Genomic DNA, 25,016 nt, shown 5'->3' with positions numbered 1-25,016 from the left:
TCAATACGAATTTCAAAATCAAGATAAAATGATTTTTTTGTAAAACTAACTTGAACAAAATTTTACAGACATTACAAGTATTATATTCTTTATCAATCTGCCCACTTTAGAGATATAATCACAAGTTTTTTCAGCAAATTAGAAATGAAAATGTCACTAGTCATGTGATTCAGCTAATTAACTTACTTAAAATCCGGACCCAGAAGGACCTCTTGTTTGTTTGTTTGTTTGATTAATGAACGTCCTATTAACAGCTATGGTCATGTAAGGACCGCCTCCCATGTATGTGGTGTGTTGCTTGTATGTTGTGCGAGATGCGTGTTTTGGGAGACTGCGGTATATTCATGTTGTGTCTTCTTATATAGTGGAACTTTTGCCCTTTTTATAGTGCTATATCACTGAAGCATGACGCCGAAGACACCAAGCTTCAAACGGTGGTTAGCTTAATCGTATATATGATAAGTGAAATTATCTTTTCTGGTTTTCTGCAAAACCTGTGATTACAAGTTCCATAAAGTTGGCGAGAACGTAACGGATCGAGTACTTCATATTATAAGTAAAATTTTGTCAAGTTAGCTTCAAAAATGATTTAATCTTGATTTCAAAATTGCTGTTACACAGTGATTGCCTAATCACCGTTTTAACAACTAATATTTAGAAGATTAGATAAATGACGGTTTGGTTTTTCCGGCCTGCTGAGTGTTGTACAGTCAAATCTCATGGGGAGTTAAATTATGTTCTTATCAATCTGGGAAATCAATATATAATTGTTTACCTCATAACTAGACGATAGCTGCAGTTAATGTACACGTCATTATCACGGGTTTGTTGTTATCAACCAATGTTGATGATGGTAGTAATACGTTATGATTACGCTTCACGCTACGCTCGTATATTTCCGTAATGATACGTTACAGAAGGAGGTAACAAAGCTGTACTTACTGTATCTCTGAATTGCTAACGATGGTTTCCATGGTCTCCTGATCAGGTATTACCGCTAATGTAGCCCCGCCCGTGTTACAGACCGCCTCACTGTTATCGGCATTATACTCACCACCATCAAACCAGTAGCATATGTCATGTGACAGGATGTAATATGTTCCGTCCACTTTACAATCTTAAAATAATGATATCAATGATACATTACAGTAAAATAAAGCAACGGGTATCAATATCATGCCTTCAACTTATGACAGTAAGTCATATTTTCCAATTTCCAATTTGTTTTGTTTTCAACATATCAATGAATAATAATTCATGAAAAATCCTTCAATAATATAATTTGGTCCCAGAAAAGTTGGACCACAAAAAGAAAATTGTCTCTTCTGTTGACCTCCCCCATAACTCACAAGGGATTATTAATCATATGCCATATCATGATGCTCTAACCCCTGGGTATCTGTTATGAAGATAAGCCGAAAACTGTGTACAATATGTGGGATAGAGAACTGTATCGAGGCCCGTCAGGGCCGAGATCTGTTCTCTATCCCTCATATTGTACAGTTTGAGGCTTATATCTAACTTCAAACATAGCAAGCATTTGTGTTAATAAAGTACACTTTTTTTTCTAATATAAGCCAGTTTTTTGCCCTTGTGTATGTGCTAAGGTAACTCTACCAATGTGCATTCAACCATGACAAATCCGATATATACAATTGCAACATAGAATTACCTTTGCCTGTGTTATATGTGATAAAAAGCATTCATGCACGGAATGCATGAAGCATGCTTTTGGGATGGACAACTATCTATAAATTCATTTTCATCTTTCCACCGACAGTGATGGATGGATATTATTTCTCAATTTAAGCGATATATTAAGGTGGCTTTTACTAAAAGGTTATTTCTTTCCAATGTCTGATGTGACATATGAAACTAGACTTGCAATTGAGGCGTTTGTTTGAAAGTATCTTATTCCCAGGCCAGTTCAAAACAGTCGGTGCCCTCAGAACTTTCATTGAATTCATGGCATTTCGACCTCTCTAGGGACAGTTTTGGATTTATTTATACTATGTGCAATTTCATTCAACAAGCCAATGGGATTTAGATGGATTTCTGAAATATTGTTGAAATAATATCAAAATAAGTGTAAAACTACAGTGTAGATGATTTTGATATTTAAAATCAAAAGGGGTGTACAAAAACAACATGGTTTCAGAATGTGGAAATTGTAGTTAATGTTGTAGATAATTGTTAACTGGTGATTCATGATACATGTATACAGAAATTCTGTGGATGTGTTTAATTCCGCATCAATATAGGATTAAATTCTCTTCATATTCATCGTGTGGGATTTTTTCTTAATTTGGATTTTAAAAAATGGAATATTCCGGCAGGTTGTGTGTTGTGTGTTAACATAGTTATGCCTGGAGACATGTACTCACCCGTATTGTGTAACTCTCCCATATGCTACATTTTACTATCTTATAAGTGACTGTCTTATATTAGAGTCACATATATAAGACAGTAAAAGGTAACATATAGGACAGTTACAGGTAATTATAATGGTCCGATAATCCGGGAGTTAAAGTACAGAAACAACAATAGATGACATTACAAATATGTTTTAAGTAAAAATAATGCTTATGGGTCATGGCCTCAAGAGGACCTAAATTGACACTCCTCCTTTCCACGGGGCGGTAATAGAGGTGAGATCAGGAGACCGTAGTAAACTTTGTGGGAAGTTGAACCCACCTGAGACGTTGATTGAATCTGTTCTGTAGGACGATAGTGGTGAACTTACTGATTTCTTTGTAACAGATACCGTAGAATCCCGCGGCCTCACACTCCACGTTGTTCCATTCAAAATCGGGATACCTGGCGTTCACACACGGCCATTCGATTGTATGATTGTCCGTCCTCCAGTACGTATTAGATAGAGTGTCACCTTCCAAGGATTCGTCTGACGTTGTGTTGTAGTTGATCCAAATTTCCTCTGCTATTCCCTTGTCCCTATACCAAGATGTCATGTACAGACATAAGATATGATATAATACTAGAAGAGTATTCAGTGAACAGCTGGTATGATATGAGTATCGTTATATCTAGTTGTATCCCTACACTTTGTAAACAATAGAAAACGATATGTCTGGTGTAATACTTGACAAACATATAAAATGATATATATGGGATCTTATTTCATTCATGCAAGAATTTTAAAACATGTCTAAGCTCTATTTTTGCGAGCTATTTTATCATGAAGTTTTCAAATCCTAGTGTTACATCATTGTCACAATGAATTTCCAGCCGATAAAAAATCGCTTCAGGTTATATCACACAAGTGACATATGCAAACATGTTAAAGTGAATAGTCGGGGAAGGAAAACCAGTCTTAATGCGTTCATTGGCCTTCCAAATGTTCTCACATATTAGAACGACGGTCAAGTTCTGCTTACGTTGCCCAGTTCTGACCATTGAAATAACTCTTTGAAAGCGAGGCTGCGTTGAATTGTAACCACGGACATAGTCAGTCGGGAGGACGTTTTAGGATTCCTAATCTATGAATTAATTTCTTCTCATGCAGAGAGGTTTTGACGGGAGATTTTATTTTTCTATTCAAGAAGAAATTATACCGGATACATTCACACCATATTTACCAACTTTAACTTTCCTTGCTCGACTGTTCACAAAGTCAAAGTCACCGGAAATCGGGCGAAATATGCGATATAAAGCGTGAAACCTAAAAACTCACAACAAGATAGGCCCAAGTGTTTCCTGAAGAAAGTCGTAAACAATATCGTCTTTCACAACCAAGACAAATCCATCAGATTCACGACATCCTCTGACCATTCCACTAATTGTGGATCTGGTATCGATAATCCAAACACACCAAAACGTGTTAGACCTTTGTAGAATGGTAGAATCTATAGGGCAGGGCGAACTCCAACCCACATCTGAAAAGATAACCGCAAATTTTATTGATACTGCCTAAATTACTAAACATTTTAAAAGTTTATTCTATTTTTATGTTTATCCACTAAAATAAACTGTTAATTCTCTGTAATGAATGCACGATGACTATATGGTTATATTAACCCTTGTTACTAGCAATACACCCTCGATATTACAGGGGTAACTATCAATATCTGGACGAAGGCTGTGTGTGCGACAACAAATGAGACACTTAAAAGTTGTTGACGGTATTGGTCCTTTGATATTCATCTAAAGACTTGAATAACGGTACTCTGGTGGTTGACTGTATGGCTTTGAAGTTAGGCGTCGGTCTATATAAATCTGATGGAAGACTTTGTAGGTTGGCGATAAGTAAGTTTTTTCTTCTGAAATGTTTTCTGCTTTAGTATGACATAGTCCAGAGATGGATAATACGACAATAATAGTAAAAATATCGAGGCTGTATCACTCAACAAAGTGCGCAACGTTTGATCTTAAAATGCCAAAATGCATTACACGTGCATGATACTTGCTAATAAGACACACTATGAACGCCATTGCAACATTGTCTGTTCTAATCATACTACTTTCGATTTCTGGATAGCAACACCCTTGTATACACAGCCTCCGATGTTCCCACAGTTACCTAGATAGTGCCCCATTATAATGAAATAATAACAACACTGGTCTTTATTTTAACTTTATAACGAAAAAAATATAAAACTCGTATCACTTTTTGGTAAGTTTACATACAATATACGATATTTTTTAAATTGAGTCTAGACCATAAATAAATATATTATAGATAATTACATAAGTAAAAGGCACAATGTCAGAAAACAAGTAATACTGATAAGCCCATAAAACTCGTTTGGCATTTTGTTTAAACGATATTGCAGTTCTGTTTAAAATGCCATGTTGGTGGACTTCCCTTTAATCTTCCCTTAAGCATATTTATTTATACACATTTGGAATCACCAAAGATTAAAACTAAGAGTTGAGATCATGTTTTATCGGATAAATACAAAATTTACCATCATTCACTTGCTACATAAGGCTTTATTTTTGAGGTGCTGTTCATGCAGTGCTTCCGTTTTCGTTTATATAGTTTGATTTGAAAAGGATTGATGTGAATTTCAATGCCAGATAGTGCATCAAATTGTTCTAAAAAGCCAGCTCCTTGATCATTTTACGTTTTCAGGAGCATTAGTTAAAAAAGAAGATATGTTTGTGTGTTGTCCTTGTTTAAGGATAAAAATAATGTGCCGTTGATCTTTCTCATTTTTCATCGCGAATTTCTGCATTGATTCTTACTATACAAAGTGTGAATGTATATAAGAATAACAAGACATAGAACAAAGACGCTTTGTAGCCACTTTAAATGCCTGGACCAATTGGTCCAGTTTTATGGATATATAGCTGTTACGTCTGTGACCTTGTAGTAGTGTAAGCTGACTGTTTCCATTAGCTATGCAATCAATTCTAAATAATTAGTATTAAGGCACGTACATACACCGCCATAACACTGACCTTCGGTGTACTATCCACAGAGTACAGAAAGCAAATATTTTAGGGTTCTGTTTGAAAACTCTATTCATTGTAATGCACATTTTATCGACAAAATATGAATAATATGAAAGTGGTGTTCACGCTAATGTTAAAAATCCCGTAATAAACTTTGCACATGGAAAATACTGTTATGTCTTTGTCTAAAAAAAACCACTTTTTTTTTTTTTTTTTTTGATTTTCAAAACGATCAAAGGGTCTGAAATCTTTGTGTTCATTTTTGTCTAAACTACCTGCACAGACATGCCAAAATAATAACTTATAGTTTATTATTTGTTAAATAGTATACATTTTGTTATTCATGAATCATTTGAGTAGATCATATACTTTATATCCGAGCCATTTTCTTTAGATTTCTAACCGAAAATTTTGTTAGAAATAATCATATTTATACAAAACACTTTTCTGTCTTTGTGTAAATTAGTTTTAAAAACAAATATCCGGGAAAAATAGTTTTTGGAAAATTAAACATAGCGAGAACAGGTAGCAACCGAACATTTTTTTGTAAACATACCTAGCTATTTTCAGTTAAAGATTTCAGAGTCCGATTCAAGTGAAAATTAGTGAATAGTAACATTTTCGAGAATATTTGAATATTTGTTGCCATTGTAACAAAATAGAGGCATATGATTGGCTGAAATTAGATAATGTCAGATTGAAGTGAAAAATCGTATATAATGGTTATTAGGTATGTTGACGCTTGGCGTCCATGGTGACAAAATGGGCGACTCTATTTGGCTGAAAATATCTTTTTATAATAAGTAAATAATCGAATAATTTAGTAACTATCTTGGAATACTTTGATGTCATGGTAACGAGATCATAGCCCTGATTGGTCAAAATTAAAATTGTAGCTATTGAGTCCTTTTCATGTTAAATATCTTTCATTGAAAATTAAATGTAATTGTTTTTTGCTATTTAATCTTTATTATTATTTGTTTCACACAAGAGTAACTTTGTTAAGCTTTTTGTACTATATTAAGGGAAAATGAAAGAATAAAATTGAACTAATTTTATGGGATATATAATAGTTTACAAAATTTTATCACTCTCTTGAGGAACCTATAGTCAATTTTGAATTTAATGTCACCTAGGCTTAATGATGATTGTTTTAGAAAAATCTCACTGAATACAGTTCAAACTTTGAAATACCGCTTAATTTCCAGGATTTTAATTGAAGATTTTGATATCTTCGTAAAGCTAATGCAGGGTGTTTCAGAAAACATTTCCCGACTTTAAACTGCTATAACTTCTTTATGAAATTACGAATCAAGACAAAAGAAGCCATACGCTACCGCCAGTTGGTGGAATACAATATTTACGGTTAATAGTAAAACATTATGACATAAATAATGACATTACCAATACAATGATATACTGTTTTTCTTACTAAGATACATTCGATCTTAAAGATTTACATGATTGTGGTAAAATTATTATTCTTTCATACCTACGGATGTAATACTGGCTGGTCTAGTGTACCCATGCAATAAAGCCTCGTGACGTCACGTCGTCAACAAAATTTGTATTTCCTCGGTAAAATTATAACAGTTTCCTTTCACAAACTTGACTGGCTTTACTATAAGATGCAAAGAACGGAATTTTTGTTGAAAATATCACGCAATTGAAAATTGACTTTCAGCCGTGGATTTCTTCGAATTTATTTCAAAATGGCGGGATATTATAGTTGTAAACTTGCAATAAAACGTCGAGGTATGAAAGAAAATACTCTTTCATAAGTGGATAGGAAGGAGAGGGATATTCTACCATCGGGATCACAAAGTCTTGCAGAACCCTCAGCAAGCCCCGGGTTTACATTTTGTGACCATCGGGTAGAATATCCCTATCCTTCATATCCACATATGAAAGAGTCTTATATTATATCATACCAGAAATGATCAAAATAACGCATTGAAACGGAGGGTTATGTTCCAAGGTGTTGGTATGACAGTACAATAAAGGTTTCTGATAGACTGACAGTTCATTATGAAGTATTCAGGGTTAATAAAGCCAAAACCTTTTTTTTCCGAATTTGTGCAAACGATTTCCTTTCTTTTTTTTGCATCTAGTACTGAAGTATGTTTGATATATAAGGAATAAATTTTCAGATTAAATAATCGTCTTAAATGGTAATGTAATGTGACGCAGATTTCTGGATTTTGATCTCACTGTTAATCCTTGTAACTCCTTAATCCACTTCATTATATTGAAAGAATATCATGATCAATATTAAAAATAAAATGAAAGGCCCACTACCTCTCCGAAACGTATTTTAAGTTTTAAAATGGGAATGTTACACGAGATCGATAACTTTGTCGAGTCGCAAAAGTTATAAAATACTACACGTATCACCATCTTAGGAAGAATTTGATTAAAATAAATAAAATGTTAATTTTCATAACGTGGGTCGTCTTATGTTTTTCGCCGTCGTCCTAAATACCACGCGGTAGTTGACTATCATTATTGCGTCAGACGGCAAACCAGCGAAATGACTCTCCACTGTTATCATATATTACGCAGGAAATCTTGCATATTGGTGTTATAACCTCATCTTAGGCCATTGGTATATTTTTTCTGATGTTATTATTGTTTTTAAGAAACTTGTATGTTTTGCCCGGAAAGGTAGTGGCCTTTGAAATACGCATTTGATACATCAATAGCTCGTTATAAATATGACCTATTTAATAGCAATGTCCATCGTCATGTGTCGTCGCTCTATAACAATTGCAATTCAATATATTTTATAAACCTCTATGGCTTAAACTTCGTAAGTCTGCAGATGCTGTGAATCAAATACCTTCATAGATTGAGAAATCGTAAGGTCCCTAACAAACATTCGGGGTCTCAGATTTGCTTTTGGAGAGGATGTCAGGTTTACAATAGTTTATATATGAAAGACACATTTTTGAACAATATTTGTTAAATTTCATTGTCAAACTTGATTAGAATTACCATATGGCCCTGATTGACTTCCAAATATGACATAAACACCAAAGGTGAAATTGATTTATTTACTTTGTAAAAGATTTTTTAATTGTTTCACCAACATTTTATATCCTATTACCTTTGAGTGATAATGTGATACAATATAGAATTAGCACCATCAGACTGGTGTGTACGTGTATTGCACCAAACCAAATTGATACACCTTTACGCATTCTCTGTAAGAACTCAGGTTACCGTTAAGGCCACAGGGTATTGTGTTTCAATCATTGTCATATTCTTTAAAAAAATTAAATTGTTAGATATATAGACTTAATTGTGCTACGTTAGCCTTCAGCAGTATGATACTGTATTGTGTTTGGAATGAAATACACTTGTAATTTCTTCTTAATCATATTTTTTCGTTCAATTTTTCAACTGAACCAGATAACCCATTTCCTTAAATTGTAGGCAAATCTAATATATAGTTTTCTAATTATGAATAAATTATTAAAAGCCATGCGCATTTGAAGCAACTGTTTTCTCATTTTGAATATATAAAGACATACTCACCGATAAAACTTGAATACAACACTAAAAAGATAAAATTCTTCATCCCTTGAATCTTACGACAGTCTCATCAAAAGTTTCGTGATTTTAATAGGTGTGGACTCTTATTTTCCAAGGGATGTACCGTTGGGTGTCGGTTTCGCAGCATGAATCGATCTGTATACTATAAATGAAAGTTCAATTTAACCAAGCGCATTGAACTAAAGTGTCAGGTGATGTAATATTGTACTGTTAATACCAGCCATCCTTCATAGTCATACCGCTGTGTAGCTACTTTAGAAATATGTCCTTGTCCATTTTAACATGCGTGTATAACTTCTGCATGACATGCAAATCATCAATATTTCAGTATATGGTCCACACTTCCAAGGATATGCATTGTCTCATAGTTGATAAATGGAAGAATGGCGAATAAACAAAACTAGCTATGTTTTATTAAAATCTGTAGAAAATCAATCATCTTTGTTTGTCTAAGCTACCATCTACACAAAAATAATATAATTTTACAGCATAGTTGAACTTAAAAGTACCTGTCATTTTAGTAGTTTTTTTCTAGGATATACATTGAATCTTCTAACTACGGTAAACAAATAATTATCTCTGTTGTGTAACAAGCAACAATTTTTCTTCAATATCCAGGTTGTTGATTAACTTGAAAATGAAGTGCTGTATTATTATGTATAGTTTTTGTGTTTTTTAATAAATACATTTAAATACATACACATATAAAAAAAACAACCAACAAAAAGTAGTGCTTTGCGATATTAAAAATCACATTTGGATTAAACATGATGTCTTGGTTTAATGATCAAAATGACCACTGTGAAGGAAATGATGGATATTCACTAGGGTAAAAGTATGGACACAAGCGAATATTAATCAAATTTTGATAAGTGATATACATTAACTCGTGATCAGCCATGATACATTAACTCGTGAACAGCCATGGAAAAGGGGAAAAGTGATGGATACTCACCAGGGAAATCTTATTGATATTGACTAAGGAATTGGTGATGAAGATTCACCAGGAAAAAAATGGATATTCATTAGTGAAAAATGAAGGTTGTTTCGTAGGGAAAGTGATGGATTAATTTTCACTAGGGAAAGTTAATGGATATTCACTAGGCAAAATGATGTGTATTCACTAAGTAAAATATTTACAAGTGAAAAATTGATGAAATATTCACTACTTTTGTTGCATTGATATTCACCTGAGAAAATCGGATTGATACAATGTGACGGATATCCAATACGGGAAATGTTGTACGTTTAATATAGAAATGAGGGAAAATTTACTTTTTTTTGAAATTTAATATAACAATTAGAACTAATTTCTACTTCCGCTTCCCTTATCATCTATCCACTACTCCCTATCCTCTACCCCTATCCTCTACTCCCTATCCTCTACCTACCCTATCCTATCTTCTGCTCCCTATCCCTTACCCCCTATCCTCTACTCCCTATCCTCTACACCCTATCTATCCTCTACTACCCCTATCCTCTACTCCCTATCCTCTACACCCTATCTCTCTCCCTATTCTCTCCTATCCTTACCCCTATCCTCTACTCCCTATCCTCACACCTATCCTCTATCCCTATCTCTCTCCCTATCCCTACCCCTACTCACTCCTATCCTCTACCCTATCCCTACTCCTATCCTCTACCCTATCCTCTATCCCCTATCCTCTACCCTATCCTCTCCTACCCCTATCCTCTACTCCACCTCTACCCTATCCTCTACTCCCTATCCTACCACTCTACTCCTATCCTCTACTCCTATCCTACCCCCTATCCCTATCCTACTCCCTATCCTCTACTCCTATCCTCCACTCCTATCCTCTACCCCTATTCCTCTACCCTATCTCTACTCCCTATCCTCTACCCCTACCTCTACTCCCTATCCTACTCCTCTACTACCTCCTCTACCCTATCCTCTACTACCTATCTCTATCCTCTCTCTACTCCTATCTACCCCTACCTATCCTCTACTCCCTACCTCTACTCCCTCTCTACTCCCTATCCCTACTCCCTACTACTCCCTACTCTCTATCCTCCCCTATCCTCTACCCCCTATCCTCTACCCCCTATCCTCTACCCCCTATCCTCTACTCCTATCCTCTACTCCCTATCCTACCCTATCCCATCCCTATCCTCTACCTACCTCACCCATCCTATCCTCTACCCCTATCCTCTCCTCTACTCCCTATCCTCACTCCTATCCTCTACCTCCCTATCCTCTACCCCTATCCTCTACTCCCTATCCTCTACCCCTATCCCTCTACTCCCTATCCTACTCTACTCCTATCCTCTACTCCCTATCCTCTACCCCACTCCACCTATACTCATCCTACTATCCACTCCCTATCATCTACTCCTACCCTCTACACTCCTATCCTCTACTCCTATCTCTACTCCCTATCCCTATCCCCTATCCTCTACATCTCCCTATCCCTACTCCTATCCTCTACTCCTATCCTCTCTACCCTACCTCTACCCCTATCCATCTACCCCCCTATCCTCTACCCCCCTATCTACCTCCCTATCCTCACCCTATCCACTACCCCTATCCTATACTCCCTATCATCTACTCCCTATCCTCTACCCCTTACTCTTCACCAGAGAAAATATTACTTTATTACATATTTAATATGGAAAGTAAAAGACATATTTTGAAATTTTATCTAACAATTATGGAACTACGTATACAAATTAAAACAAATTCAAAGGAAATTATTGATTTATCTCATACGAACATACATTATAACGGTAATGATTCGTATGAATCATTACAGTGTGAACCAAACAACAAAACACAGATTGAAATAAAAATACATCAGGAGACCAAATCCTAAAACCAATAGTTTAATGGTACTATACGTAATCATTCTTCCTAGGTGAAGGATCTCTTCCGGTGAAAATTCAAATTTTTCTGAAAACTATTTTTTTCTTATACAGATTTTTGGAAAAAGAAATGCACACCAAATTTAAAAATGGAATAAAACTGATATTGTGGTGTGATCAATTTTGAGCTATTGCGAATCAAAGATAACTGTTTGACGTAGATTTTGATATTATTGGAATTTCACTATTTTGAGCATACGCACGACAAAATAATTTATTAGCAATATTTTGCGAATTAGTTGTTTGTTAAGTATGAATATTCGCAAAATTTACGAAACCAATGTTTTCTTTAAGACAATAATAAGATCACAGTCAGCCCATTATATTTTGCTCAGAACAGCTGTTTATGCTACCCCTACTCCCTAAATTTTGAAGATGGAAATACCTTGTTTATTTCTCAATTTTCGACAGGTTCAATGCTTCACAGAAAACTTTTTTATAAACATTTTGCAGTTCACTGGTCAGTGTAATTAATTTTTTGTCCCGTTACAAAATATGTTATTTTCCAGCTTTTCTTATTAACAATTCATATAACTCATGTATCTCTTCAATAAAATGTTAATATTTAAATGCCAAACTGGTCATTTCTTAAAATCCGACTATAAAATCCTAAAAGCAATAGAAATCTTATATACATGACATATTTTCTAGACGGCAATTTGCTACAAATTGAGACAATTAGTTTTTGAAAAGCACAAAAACTCCTGGTTTAATAAAAGGAGGCTTCAACAAGACTGAAACATCACCAGAGCAAATCCTCAATCAAACATTTGAATGTAAGCCGGGTTTATCTTACGTATGTAAATTCATGATAGCATATGATGTTAGTGAGAGACGTCTTAAACATATAAATTATGTACTAACTTTTTTTTGTTTTAGTTCATAATTAAGAGACTCAAAGACGTATATATCATATATGTTTTAAGAACAATATCAAATACTCTCATTCTCCCTTCATAGTTTTATATTGCATTGAAATTTGTCAGTATTGTCAATGACATACTCTTATTCGATCATATATTGTAGCTCGAATTTTTTACAAATCAACCGTTAACTGTCATATAGTTTTATCTTCTTGCAATGTTGCAAGGAACGTTCGTAATGAGCGATATCTGATCAGATTTAAATGACCTACTGATGACGTCACCAAGTTGTATATTGCTGCCACATTACATTTCCTTTCACTGCTAACATGTCTTTAGAGCCCTTGGACGGTTTAACACACTTAAGATTCCATGGACGTTTTAACATATGTGTAGGTGACTTGAACGTGTTACTGTATGTTAAGACGCTTTGGACTTGTTAACGTATCTTCGGACGCAGGGGACAAGCTAACGAGTGTGTCATGGTGCTAATATCCATCAATAAGATCATCCCAAGGGCTGAAAACATGATCACAGAAGCTGAGATACCAATGCTGACTGCTGAGGGCCTGTCATCCTTGGCACACATCAAAGAATTCCGGTAGGCTGTTTAATGGAATGATATCAGGTTTAGTCATACCTATATACAAATAGTACTAGCTTTTGTTACAGTGAAAGGTATCCATGGTGATCTTATTGTACAATTAAATTGAGAGACTATGATATTAGGTTATACACATTATCTAATTTGTTTTTTTTATATTTTATATTTACCCGATGTATTCTTTAAGTGTAGTATTGTTTCCTTTTTCAGTTTCATCAGTTGTTGAGTCAGTGCTGCTGTGTTATTGACATATTCTGTGTTGTAGGTTTTCTTCGGACAGGGACAACATAAAATTGGGATATCTGGATAAATAATAACACATAGACATAACACCTGGATACTGGATAAATAAACACATAGACATAACCTGATACTGATAAATAATAACACATAGACATAACACCTGGATACCTGGATAAATAATAACACATAGAATAACACCTGGATACCTGGATAAATAATAACACATAGACATAACACCTGGATACTGGATAAATATAACACATGGATAATAAATAATAACACATAGACATAACACCTGGATACCTGGATAAATAATAACACATAGACATAACACCTGGATACCTGGATAAATAATAACACATAGACATAACACCTGGATACTGGATAAATAATAACACATAGACATAACACCTGGATATCTGGATAAATAATAACACATAGACATAACACTTGTATACTTGGATAAATGATAAACCATGGACATAACACCTGGATAAATGATAAAATATAGACATAACACCCGCATAAATGATAAAATATAGATACAACACCTGGATGAATAATTTCACAGGCATAACACATCCCAGGGAAAGTTATTATGTTTAATACATTTTTCTGCGTAAACTGTATAGAGGATCTTACATGAGTGGCTATGTGATATGAAATTTATCAAACGAGTTCAATAATTTGATATGCCACGAACTTTAAGGGGAGTGGTATATCAAGTTATTTAACGAGTTTATGCGATATGAAATTTATCAAACTCGTTTAATAATTTGATATGCCACGAGCTTTTAAACTAATTTAACGAGTTTGATTATTTCATATCACATGGTCACGAGTGTGACAAAACTTTACCAAAACTGTAAATTTCGTCTCTATATAAAACGGAAGAAATCTAGGTTGGACGTGACGTTTCTGTCTACTGAAACAATATTGCGACGTCATGTATATATTATGACGTCAAAACTACATTTGATGCCATAATAGTGTTATTACACATGTGTCTTACTATATTTATGACATGGCAGTATAACATGGCTGGATAGGCCAGTTATGTGATAAAAGGTTTTAGGGTGAAAATATATGTGCTATTTTTCACCCGAGTGAAAATATAAGTTATGATAATTTCACTCAGTTTTGACGAAGCAGTACAGCATTTACAGTAAAAATATAGTTTTGACGGAAATACTTTTTTTTGAAATATCAAACCAAAAATGTAATATTAAGTGCATTTTTCCTACTAAGTTTTCATTTTGAATCTCTGTAGATAAAAGTGTAAATGAAATAACAAAATACATGATAATACTATAAATATTATCAAGAGTTACCTCCCTTCCCTGTACTTACAGAAACGCTATATATGTGTAGTTGTTATACATGCATACCATACATTTCATCTAATTCATTAAATCTGGACATATTGAATTGATTATATCTGTAAAGCCAAATCTTGAAATGTTTGTCCAGCGTAAATAGGCAATATGGTAAAGTCATGAGGGTTTGTAGGTGTGATGTAAAAAATAATTAAATGTAATTTTTGAATTTGAAAAAAAATCTTGTCAAAATACGCAAATGCAATAAGGATTAGCTTTGCTACATCCAAATATGTTCTTATGACTTTATCTGTTGCTTGCCTTATCCGTGTTGCCATAGGGTCCATAGAGCCGTTAGCGATGTGCGATACTCACCAGTAACGGGTTGAGTAGTACTTGTTTGTGTGGTGGTCGAGCTTCTTGTTGGTACCGACACAGTTCCTGTTGTAGTACCTTTGTTGCATAAGATATTTTGATAAATACATGTATACATTTTATCATAATAGAAAACGTGTTCCATAGGAAATTTTAAACATGCATTTAACATATTTCATCTTATCTTGATTAAGGATGCTGTGTTATTATCAAAGAAAATTTAATCACCTGCCGCCACTTATAAAAGAAGTAGGTGATACTACTTATAAAATTAAGACAGTTCATCTATGCAATGTTTTATTAATGCAGCGAAACTTTTAATAACGACGTAAAAACAGGTATGTGGGGTCCATAGAGCCATAAGCGATTTATGATACTCACCAGTAACGGGTTGAGTAGTACTTGTTTGTGTGGTGGTCGAGCTACTTGTTGGTACCGACATAGTTCCCGTTGTAGTACCTTTGTTGCATAAAAAATATTTTGATAAATAAGTTGTTATATAACGACGTAAAACAGGTTATTGGGGCTTGGGATTTATTAGTTTAACATCCAGGGTCATGTAAGGACGTGTAAGGTTTGACTGTGGAGGGAAGTCGGAGTTCCTTCAGAAAAACCACCAACCAGCGGTCAGTGTGCAGTAGCTGTATTGATGGCTCCATATAAAAGAATTACGCTTACCTGTTACAGACACGGTGCTTGTTTGGGTGATGGTAGTAGTTGTCGCAGAGACTGAACCTGTACCTATATTATGCAAGAAATATATCATCAACCAAACACTTTAACTAAATCTAACACCTGCATTCGATAGGCTAAAATATCTTCAAACGTCACTGAAATGCCACCTTTCATTTGGATGATACATTGTATCAATGGAAATCAATATTTTATACAAGAAAAAGTCCAGCAATAAAAGGAATCATCATGCAATAACTCAATTTTCATTGTTGCTTCAGCAAAATAACGAAGGTGATATGGTCTCACTTCGGCTTTGATAACATAAAATCTAGATCGATAATATGGGATTTTGATAAATTTACATTTACATTTTCATTCAAATACTAACATGTAACCTAAGCAAATAACCAAATGCAGTTAGTGTTGTTCAGGTCATGGAAAGTCATCAGCTTATTTTGACATCTTCATTATTGTGACGTCTGAATTGTGCCATCAATATCAAAAGTTGGCTGTTAAATGTATGATTGTCCTTGATGATATCGAACTACATAATAATAATGTATTTTGTTCACTATAGATGATAAATATCCCGTGAATATTGGTAAAAGTGTTATTAAATGAAACAGAAACACATAGAACTCCATTTAGTTGGCAATTATGGGAGGATATGTGCCAACTGGACAACGGTAAATTCATCATGAAGCGCTATCGAGCTTCATTATATTTGCAGTTATCTAGTCGGCATGTATTCATTTTCCAATTGCCAACTAAATACAGTCCGATGCTTTAATAACATAAATATCAAATTTGTTTTACTGCAAAACCTAACTAGCGTCTTACTGGCTTCATAAAATGGGATGAATTTTCCTTGTACAATTAACGTATTTCGCTTCATGTCCTGTCATAAAGCCTGAAAAAATGTAATCAGAGCCACTGATACAGTTTCGCAGTATAACAAAACTTTTTGTTAACTGACTCCCTATAAAAATGTAAATGAAGTCATTTCGCCTATTTACAAGTCAATAGTTCGACTGTTGACCGGGGTGGAACGTTTGGATGCGTTTATTGTTGACGTCATAATTAATATATTGACGTCATAAACAAATCATCTGGTTGGTCTCCACACCTAAGGAAAGAGTTTTGACTGTTGTCTGAAAATGCATGAAACAACTGTATAATATTATATTTCTTCCTTACCATTCCACCCAAAACAGAGAGGTACTCCTGGTTCATTGCAGTCTTCATCCGCCATGCCGACAGTGGAAAATTGTTTATTGAGAACAACGCAATCTTGATTGTTGTAGTTAGTCGGCTGACCGTACTGCCAGAAAAGGTAGGGCGCTATGCCGCCTGTCTTGTTGGTGAATATCCCTTCTGTTTTCAGGTCATTTATTCCAAGCCAGCATTGTCTATAGTAATGATTCGTAGAAATCACCGATCTGAAATAAGAAGCGAAGCATATGATACTTTAATTGTAGATATATAATTTTTGATTCGATTTCGTTTTGTTATTTCATTTTGAATTTGAAAACTAACTCTGAAACTCGAAGTACTGCACATAGTTTCCGTTTATATGTATCAGTTTCGGATTGAACTTGTCTTTCATTCAACAAAAAAGTGTCCCTTCAATTTATAAACGCCAGACAATCAGACGTCGATACAACATGACATCAATGGCGCACAGGCGTCAGAATTTTATAGGTATATTGTTCACGCAAGGAATTTCATTTAGATTGTTTTGCGTTGCTGATTTTTATCATTAATTTTTCATAGCACGTTTGGATAAACATTTCTTATCTGTTATTCTGGCAAAAGCCTCATCACCAAAGCAACATGGTCACGTTGAATTAGGATATATTCACCATATTTTATTCTAGCATAGGCCTGCATAATGACCTACATCCATATCATACTCACTGTATCTCTGTATTATTAGCAAGTGCGGCCATGACCACCTGATCAGGTATTACAGCTAATGTACCCCCGTCCATGTTACAAACCGTCTCACTGTCAGCGGCGTTATGCATGCCACTCCCGAGCCAGTAGCATATGTCATGTGACATCATGTAATAGCCTCCTTCTGGTTTACAATCTGGAACCGACAAGGAGGGGGACAGATGAGCAACAGGTTTAGGTGTCGGGAGTATTAATGTCAAGATGATTTCCTTTTTACTGTCTTACAGTTAAAGAATAGTAGAATATTTCCTTTTCAGTGTCCTTCCGTGAATGGATCGTAGAGGATTTCCTTTTTAATATCATTCAGTGAAAGGATCGTAGAAGATTTCCTTTTTACTGTCTTACCGTGAAAGGATCGGAGATGATTTCCTTTTTACTGTCTTACCCTGAAAGGATCGTAGATGATTATCCTTTTCATTGTCTCCCGTGAAAGGATCGTAGATGATTTTCTTTTTTCTGTCTTATCGTAAAAGGATCGTAGATGATTTACTTATTCTGTCATACCGTGAAAGGATCGTAGATGATGTTCCTTTTTTATTGTCTCCCGTGGAAGTATCGTTGATGATTTACTTTTTTCTGTCTTACCGTGAAAGGATCGTAGATGATTTACTTTTTTCTGTCTTACCGTGAAAGGATCGCAGATTATTTCCTTTTCAATGACTCGCAGATTATTTCCTTTTCACTGTCTTACCGTGAAAGGATCGTTGATGGTTTTGTTTTTACTGTCTTACCGTGAAAGGATCGTAGATGATTTTACTTTCCACTGTCTTACCGATAAATGATCGTAGATGATTTCATTTCTATTGTCTTACCGTGAAAGGATCGCAGATGAGTTCCTTTTCACTGTCTTACCGTGAAAGGATCGTAGATGATTTTCTTTTCATTGTGTTACCATGAAAAGATCGTAAATGCTTTCCTTTTTACTGTGTTACTGTGAGGAAACTATATATAAACCGACATTCGGAAAAGAACAATTAGTATTTAGACTATTATCATCTACGTTTCCCAGGTTAATTTACGGCAAATATAAAATAAATTTTGTATAACTTAACGTATATCAACAAAAAAAAACCCACCATAATATGCGGGTTTCTGAATACAGAAACTCTTCTGGGAGGTAAATACAATGTAGATTCGATCACGTATCTGCAAAAAATATTGGGCACATTTTTCTGCTATGGCAGTGACACTGGATTTAGAGACTATGAATACATGAATAATATGAATAAAATCCATTTTCGGTAAAATATGGTGATTAACATAACAAAGACTGCAAACAATAGCCTCATGTTTTGTATTTGTTTTTCCCTATTATTGATTGAAGGCGGAACAGTTGTACGGAATGTAAGAAATAAACGTATCAGGTAACTTACTGATCTCTTTGTAACAGATACCGTAGTGGCGTTGTGGGACCCCACACCCTACGGAGTTCCATAGATAGTCGGGATACCTGGCGATCACACATGGCAATCCTGCTGAAGGTGTCGACTCCCAGTACGTATTAGAGAGAGGGTCACCTTCCAACGATGTATCGGACGTTGTGTTGTAATTTATCCAAATTTCTTCTGCTATTCCCATGCTCCTGCAAAAGGAGAGTCAAAGCAAGTTTTTACATTTCATACATATGTATCAAAAAGAAAACAGAAAAAAAAATTATATAACGTAAGTTGGTGGTAAAAGGTTTTTAGGAAAAGAAAAATACATTATGAATAAAATGGTTTGTTTTAAAAAGATTTCGGTAATGAAGTTGTATAGCTGAGACAAAAATGTAGTTGTTCACGCAATACTTATCAATACTAGCTGTAATATACGTCTCGGCTAAAGAGAAGTTAGCACACAATAGCAGATCATATACATGTATTGATGACACTGTATCATTGAAGGAATGAGATTTATTTCTTTGTTGTTTACTGTTGTATAAACTGCATTGTTTGGAAAGATATTTTTTTAAATTCATCATGTTGTATAATGTACATTTAATGCAGTTTACACAACAGTAAACAAAAAATAAAAATAATTCTTTACATTTACATTTTGCATGAACATCTATTTTTTCAAAAATTTAGTATCCGATAAAATATTTTTTTTTATTTCATGATGTATAATTTAAGATTTCCATTACTTTCAACCTCATGTTTTTAATGAAGAGTTGTCAATACAGATACAATTGGCTTAATTGGATGTGCATTCACACTACTTGCTGAAATCAGTGTCCCAGTGCAATTATTCTTGCACGGCAACTGATTCCCAGTTGGTAAGGTTATATAGTAACGAGAAAGCGGAAATGTAAATATATACAAAAGTCAAATCATAACACAATTAAATAAAACTATGTCACGAAACTATTAAATTATATAATTTATTCAGTTTTAACTCTGTATTAGCTCTGGCATTAGTTACATATATATTATGAATGTTATTACTGCTTTGTCTAAAAACTCAAAAAATGGACATGAAGTTATTTTAAATAAGATTTATAGATATGAAATACAACTTCAGTTATGTTTGGAGTATAACAAAACTCACATGGGCCCAAGCTTTTGCTGCAGAAAGGTTTGAACATTGTCGTCTTTCACAACCAAGACGAATCCATCAGAGGCGCTACATTCGGTGACCATGACACTAAGTGTGTGTCTGCTATCGATAATCCACACACACCAAAACGTGTTGGGATTTTGTAGGATGGTAGAACCCACAGGGCAGAGCGAACTTTGTCCTACATCTGGAACGATATTTACAAACTATTATAGGATACCGTATCAATCTCTATCCACATCAAAGAGTAGTTGCACATTATATCCTATACGAATTTACTTAACTTTACATCATTGAACAACTTTCGTTGCATTATGAAAAGCGAGTGGTCAGATGGGATTTATAACATTAGCTTGAACCCCACTTTTGTCTCGTTGGATACAAATTATAAACAAAACATAGATACCTTTGTGGTATTTTATATTTGAGTTAATATTTTGATAACGAAATGTTAATATATTGTATCAATCGTTACAAAAATGAATAGAGAAATAATGATAAATAATGGGATACAAACTAAAATACGAATTGAATCACGCAAGCTGAGTAAATAGAAAATCACCTTTTTTGCTTTCATACTAAGACTTTCTGATGGGTCTATCTTTTATCTATGAAAGTCATTGGAGATTAGCGGGGAAAATGAATGATATCATAACGTTACACCAGAGACAAATGAGACGTATCTATTTGAAAAAGAATTCCCTTTGTATATTAATGGAATCATACATTAAAATGTATTTTTATTTTGTCAAGTAGTTTGAAAATTCATTTAAGTAATGTGTAAATGATGTCAATATGCACAATATTAAAGTTAAATTCATCGTGAACAATAACTAATTTCATCGTGTTATGAATACAATTGCAGTTTACAAACATATTTTTTCATACCTCATGAATCACAAATATTAAAGAAGAAGTCTTGAAGAAATTAAGCGATAAAAAAGCGAATCAAAAGCAAATCGTCGGCCGATATCCTTTTTATATCTAAGAGTTGAAATTTGTTAGAATAAGAATAAAGCATGTTTAAATATACCATTCTAGTGATTTTTCAAGAGATTTTTTTTCGAACCAATACGCAACGTCAATGTCTCTATTGTGACGTCACGGTAACGTCGGGTTTTGGCGCTATTCTCGGATTTTTTTCCATAGTGGTATGTAAATAAAAGTATTGGCCAATCAGAAAACCAGATTTAAGATGTAGTATGTAAACAAAGAAAGATTAAATATATACAAATGGTACAGTAAAGAGTCATTTAAGACCATATCAATAACATTACGTATATATATTAGATGTACTTACTCATTAAACACGAACAGAAGACTAAATTGATCAACAACTTCATCTTTCCGGATAGCACATCAAGTTTACGTGTTGTATAGTTGTTCAGACTAGGAATGTACACGTACTGTAAGATTAGATACATACTTTTGTTGCAATATAAAATCGATTGTTGTGATGCAAACGGAAATGAATTGAAACGTTTATGGAAATGAAACAGGCATATTAAAATTTAGTACCTTGTTCCCCGTTCGCATATATAGCACATATTCATAAGGCACATCCGTCGAACAGTCAATGTGTCTCTAGCTACTGTGATCATGAGGCCTTGACATAAATTCCCATGTTTTATAACATTAAGATTATCAATATTTACAAATCACATGCTAAGAAAACTCAAGGATGTCTACACACTCACAGCGCGAAGTTAAAGGACACTTGAATTGCTCTTGTTTTAATACACTTTTGATGTATCTTATTTATAATCAAATCGATATTTTATTGGTACATCTGGACATAAAACTAACTTTGGACCAGAAAATGACAATATGCCTATTAGCCTGTTATCGACATCGCGTTTCCTCAACACAAGGTTCGCTCTTTTTATTCTGAGTTTATTCAAAGTTTTGTTTGTGTACAAAATCGAAAGACGAAATAATGCATAATATTAAAATGAGTCTTAAGTGATCTCCAAAATAGTGACTTTATCATAAATAGACCTATATAGTTTAATGTTATCAATCATATTAATCCTCTGCAATTATCAAAATTCCATGTGAAAATTAATCCTTCTATCTATGACTTTTGACAGACAACAGTAAATAAAGACACAGTATTTTCCTTTTTAAAATTAACTGAATAAGTATGTCTCCTCACGTAACCTCAAAACAACATATATATTATGTATGTCAGGTTTATAATGTATATTAGACTGACTATAAAAGAATATGCAAATATGTATGAATCGATCCCGGGATTATGATTATTTGGATAAAAGCGAATAATTCTGATGGCTTTTTATATATATAAAATATGATGTCTACCAATAGTCATACTTTTTGCTAGAGTCGAAACTGAAATTGAAGATGGTTGGGCGATATGAATGATTATTAGTAGCACAAATCAGGATGATCGAAGTTGGTGATGAAAGAATGAGATGAATGATGTATAATATGTCTGTATCCCATTACGTTCATGCCACCTTTAACGCAATCAAAACATTGTTCAATCGCTATTATGATACAATGTGATGTTTCTAAAAATAAAAAAAAATAAAAGATATAAAAATGTATTAGGATAAATTTCTATTAACATCAATTGTCATTTAAGGTCTATATAGTTAAGGTTATCTCCTTGTAATAAAGGAACTCTTGCTCTTATTAAAGTGTCATCCCACTGAACCATTCCGTCAAAGATACAGAACAACAGACCCCACCCGATCACATTATACTGAGACCGAGTGTGTTTCGACCTGGTTACATTACCTACAGCCATTCGGACATGCGAACTCAACCTAAACGTAAGAGGAAAACGTTAGGTCGGACAATGAGAAGAAATAAGATTTAAAAAAATAGTCGCCTTTTACGATCATGCAATGACACAAACTCCGGTTTTGTTTGTTGTATTGTCTTCCACTATATAAAGACAGTCTACATGTATATATTTACATTATGAGTGTTTCGTAACTATATGAATCAACTAACTGACGAAAACAAACATTTGTCTATGAAAACACTATGAATTTACTATGAATACAACGATTCTCGTGCATCGATCAGCTGATTTCAAACTTCACGCCTGTTTAATATCAATAAGAAATAGTCCCCCATAATATTCTAATGTAAAATCTTTAATGTGTTGATTCTTATATAGAATGAACTAAGGTTTCTTATAATAAGTCAATCAAATATTATTTTAACTGTATTTCTTGTTTATCGTTTGCCATTTGCAAAAAAGGGTCGACCGGAAGGCGGAAGCTTGAAAACGCGACGTTGTGGAACGAACGACTTGTCATCCAGCTTGTCCATTAATCTCGTTTCTAGTCGTATATGGGTGGCATAATTTCAAATATGATATAATAACCTTTTAATAATGTTTATTTTCATAAATTATTCTAATGTGAATATATGGATTCAATTTATTTTTCTAATTTCCTTAGCGACTATGAATAGCAGAAGCTATCTACATATCTTCCGAGTAGCGCTAACTCTCTCCACTGGATATGTAGATAGATTCTACTATTCATAGCCGCTATGAAAATTAGAAAAATACATTAAATCACTATGTATATACAGCCTTTTAATCCAAAAGGTGTTTCGCGGTGTTCGTTTTCTTGATAAAAATTACAATCGATCACAATTATACTGACATTCCCTTTAAGTTTGGCGCTAAGCAGTAACATAACCTACTATTTTTATAGACCAATAGAACCATTTAGACATGATCTCTCAACTCAACGTAGATGAAAACGTTAAATCGGAAAATTAGAAGAAATCAGATAAAAATAGTCGTCTTTTAGGATCGTACAATGACACAAACTCCGATTTGTATGTTGTATTGTCTTCAGTTACATATTTAGGAAGCCTTCATGTATATACAGCCTTTTAATCCTATACATTCGTGGTGTTTACTTTCTTGATAAATGACTGTCGAGTACGGGAAACAACGTCAATAAGCTAGAAAAATATTGAGCTTGAATCTTTGTGACGTCATTATCACGTTATTAACTATTACGCGTGATTCCTTGGATTTTTTACAATAACGACGAGGTGTTTCTAAAGCCGTGCGTATAAATTCGAACTGTGCAATGTAATAATATCTTATTAAACGGCTGAGATAATAGGTTAAATATGATATTTCTTCAAATATAGATTGGTGTAAGCAAAGTACATTTTTTATAACATAATTTGTTTACACCAATCTATATATGAAGAAATATAATATTTTCAATTGTTAACTATTACTACCGACCGTTTGTCAATAAAAACCTTGTTATATTGCACGGTTCGAAGTTATATTGCACGCTTCCATGGAAACGTTTTATTGCACGGTTCGAGATGTTATATTGCACGGCTTTAGGAACACCTCGCTGTTGTTGTCTAGTTTTGTAGAAAACTTCCAAGGAATTGCGAGTAACAGTGAATTACGTTATTATGACGTCACAAAGGTTCACGCTCAATTTCGCGCTGGATTTATAGATCTCGAATCAAGCACGTCATGTAGACGTTTACTGTACCGAGGAAAGAACGGACACGATGAATGTATTAGATCAAAAGGCTGCAAGCAGGTCTAATAATGTGAAAACAGACAATAAGACATCC

At 34.1% G+C, this 25,016-nt stretch overlaps 1 protein-coding gene across 1 annotated transcript; it reads left to right on the top strand.

Moving 5' to 3' along the window:
• The first annotated feature begins 7,127 nt into the window (after window positions 1–7,127).
• LOC138326192 (uncharacterized) lies at window positions 7,128–11,596 on the top strand. Its single transcript, XM_069272320.1, has 2 exons — window positions 7,128–7,170; window positions 10,275–11,596. Exons 1-2 carry the CDS (start codon window positions 7,128–7,130, stop codon window positions 11,594–11,596), a joined length of 1,365 nt encoding a protein of 454 aa, XP_069128421.1.
• Window positions 11,597–25,016: the final 13,420 nt, after the last annotated feature.

Source organism: Argopecten irradians, chromosome 6, assembly GCF_041381155.1.
Source record: "Argopecten irradians isolate NY chromosome 6, Ai_NY, whole genome shotgun sequence".
NCBI lineage: Eukaryota > Metazoa > Mollusca > Bivalvia > Pectinida > Pectinidae > Argopecten > Argopecten irradians.
The sequence above is the reverse complement of the archived record's forward strand: the minus strand, read 5'-3'. Positions and strand labels throughout refer to the sequence as shown.

Bases quoted from the DNA above. Each gene is read 5' to 3' on its own strand.
- LOC138326192 (XM_069272320.1), top strand. From the start codon at position 7,128: ATGGCGGGATATTATAGTTGTAAACTTGCAATAAAACGTCGAG. The intron at 7,171-10,274 runs GTATGAAAGAAA...TATAACAATTAG, and splicing joins ACTTGCAATAAAACGTCGAG to AACTAATTTCTACTTCCGCT.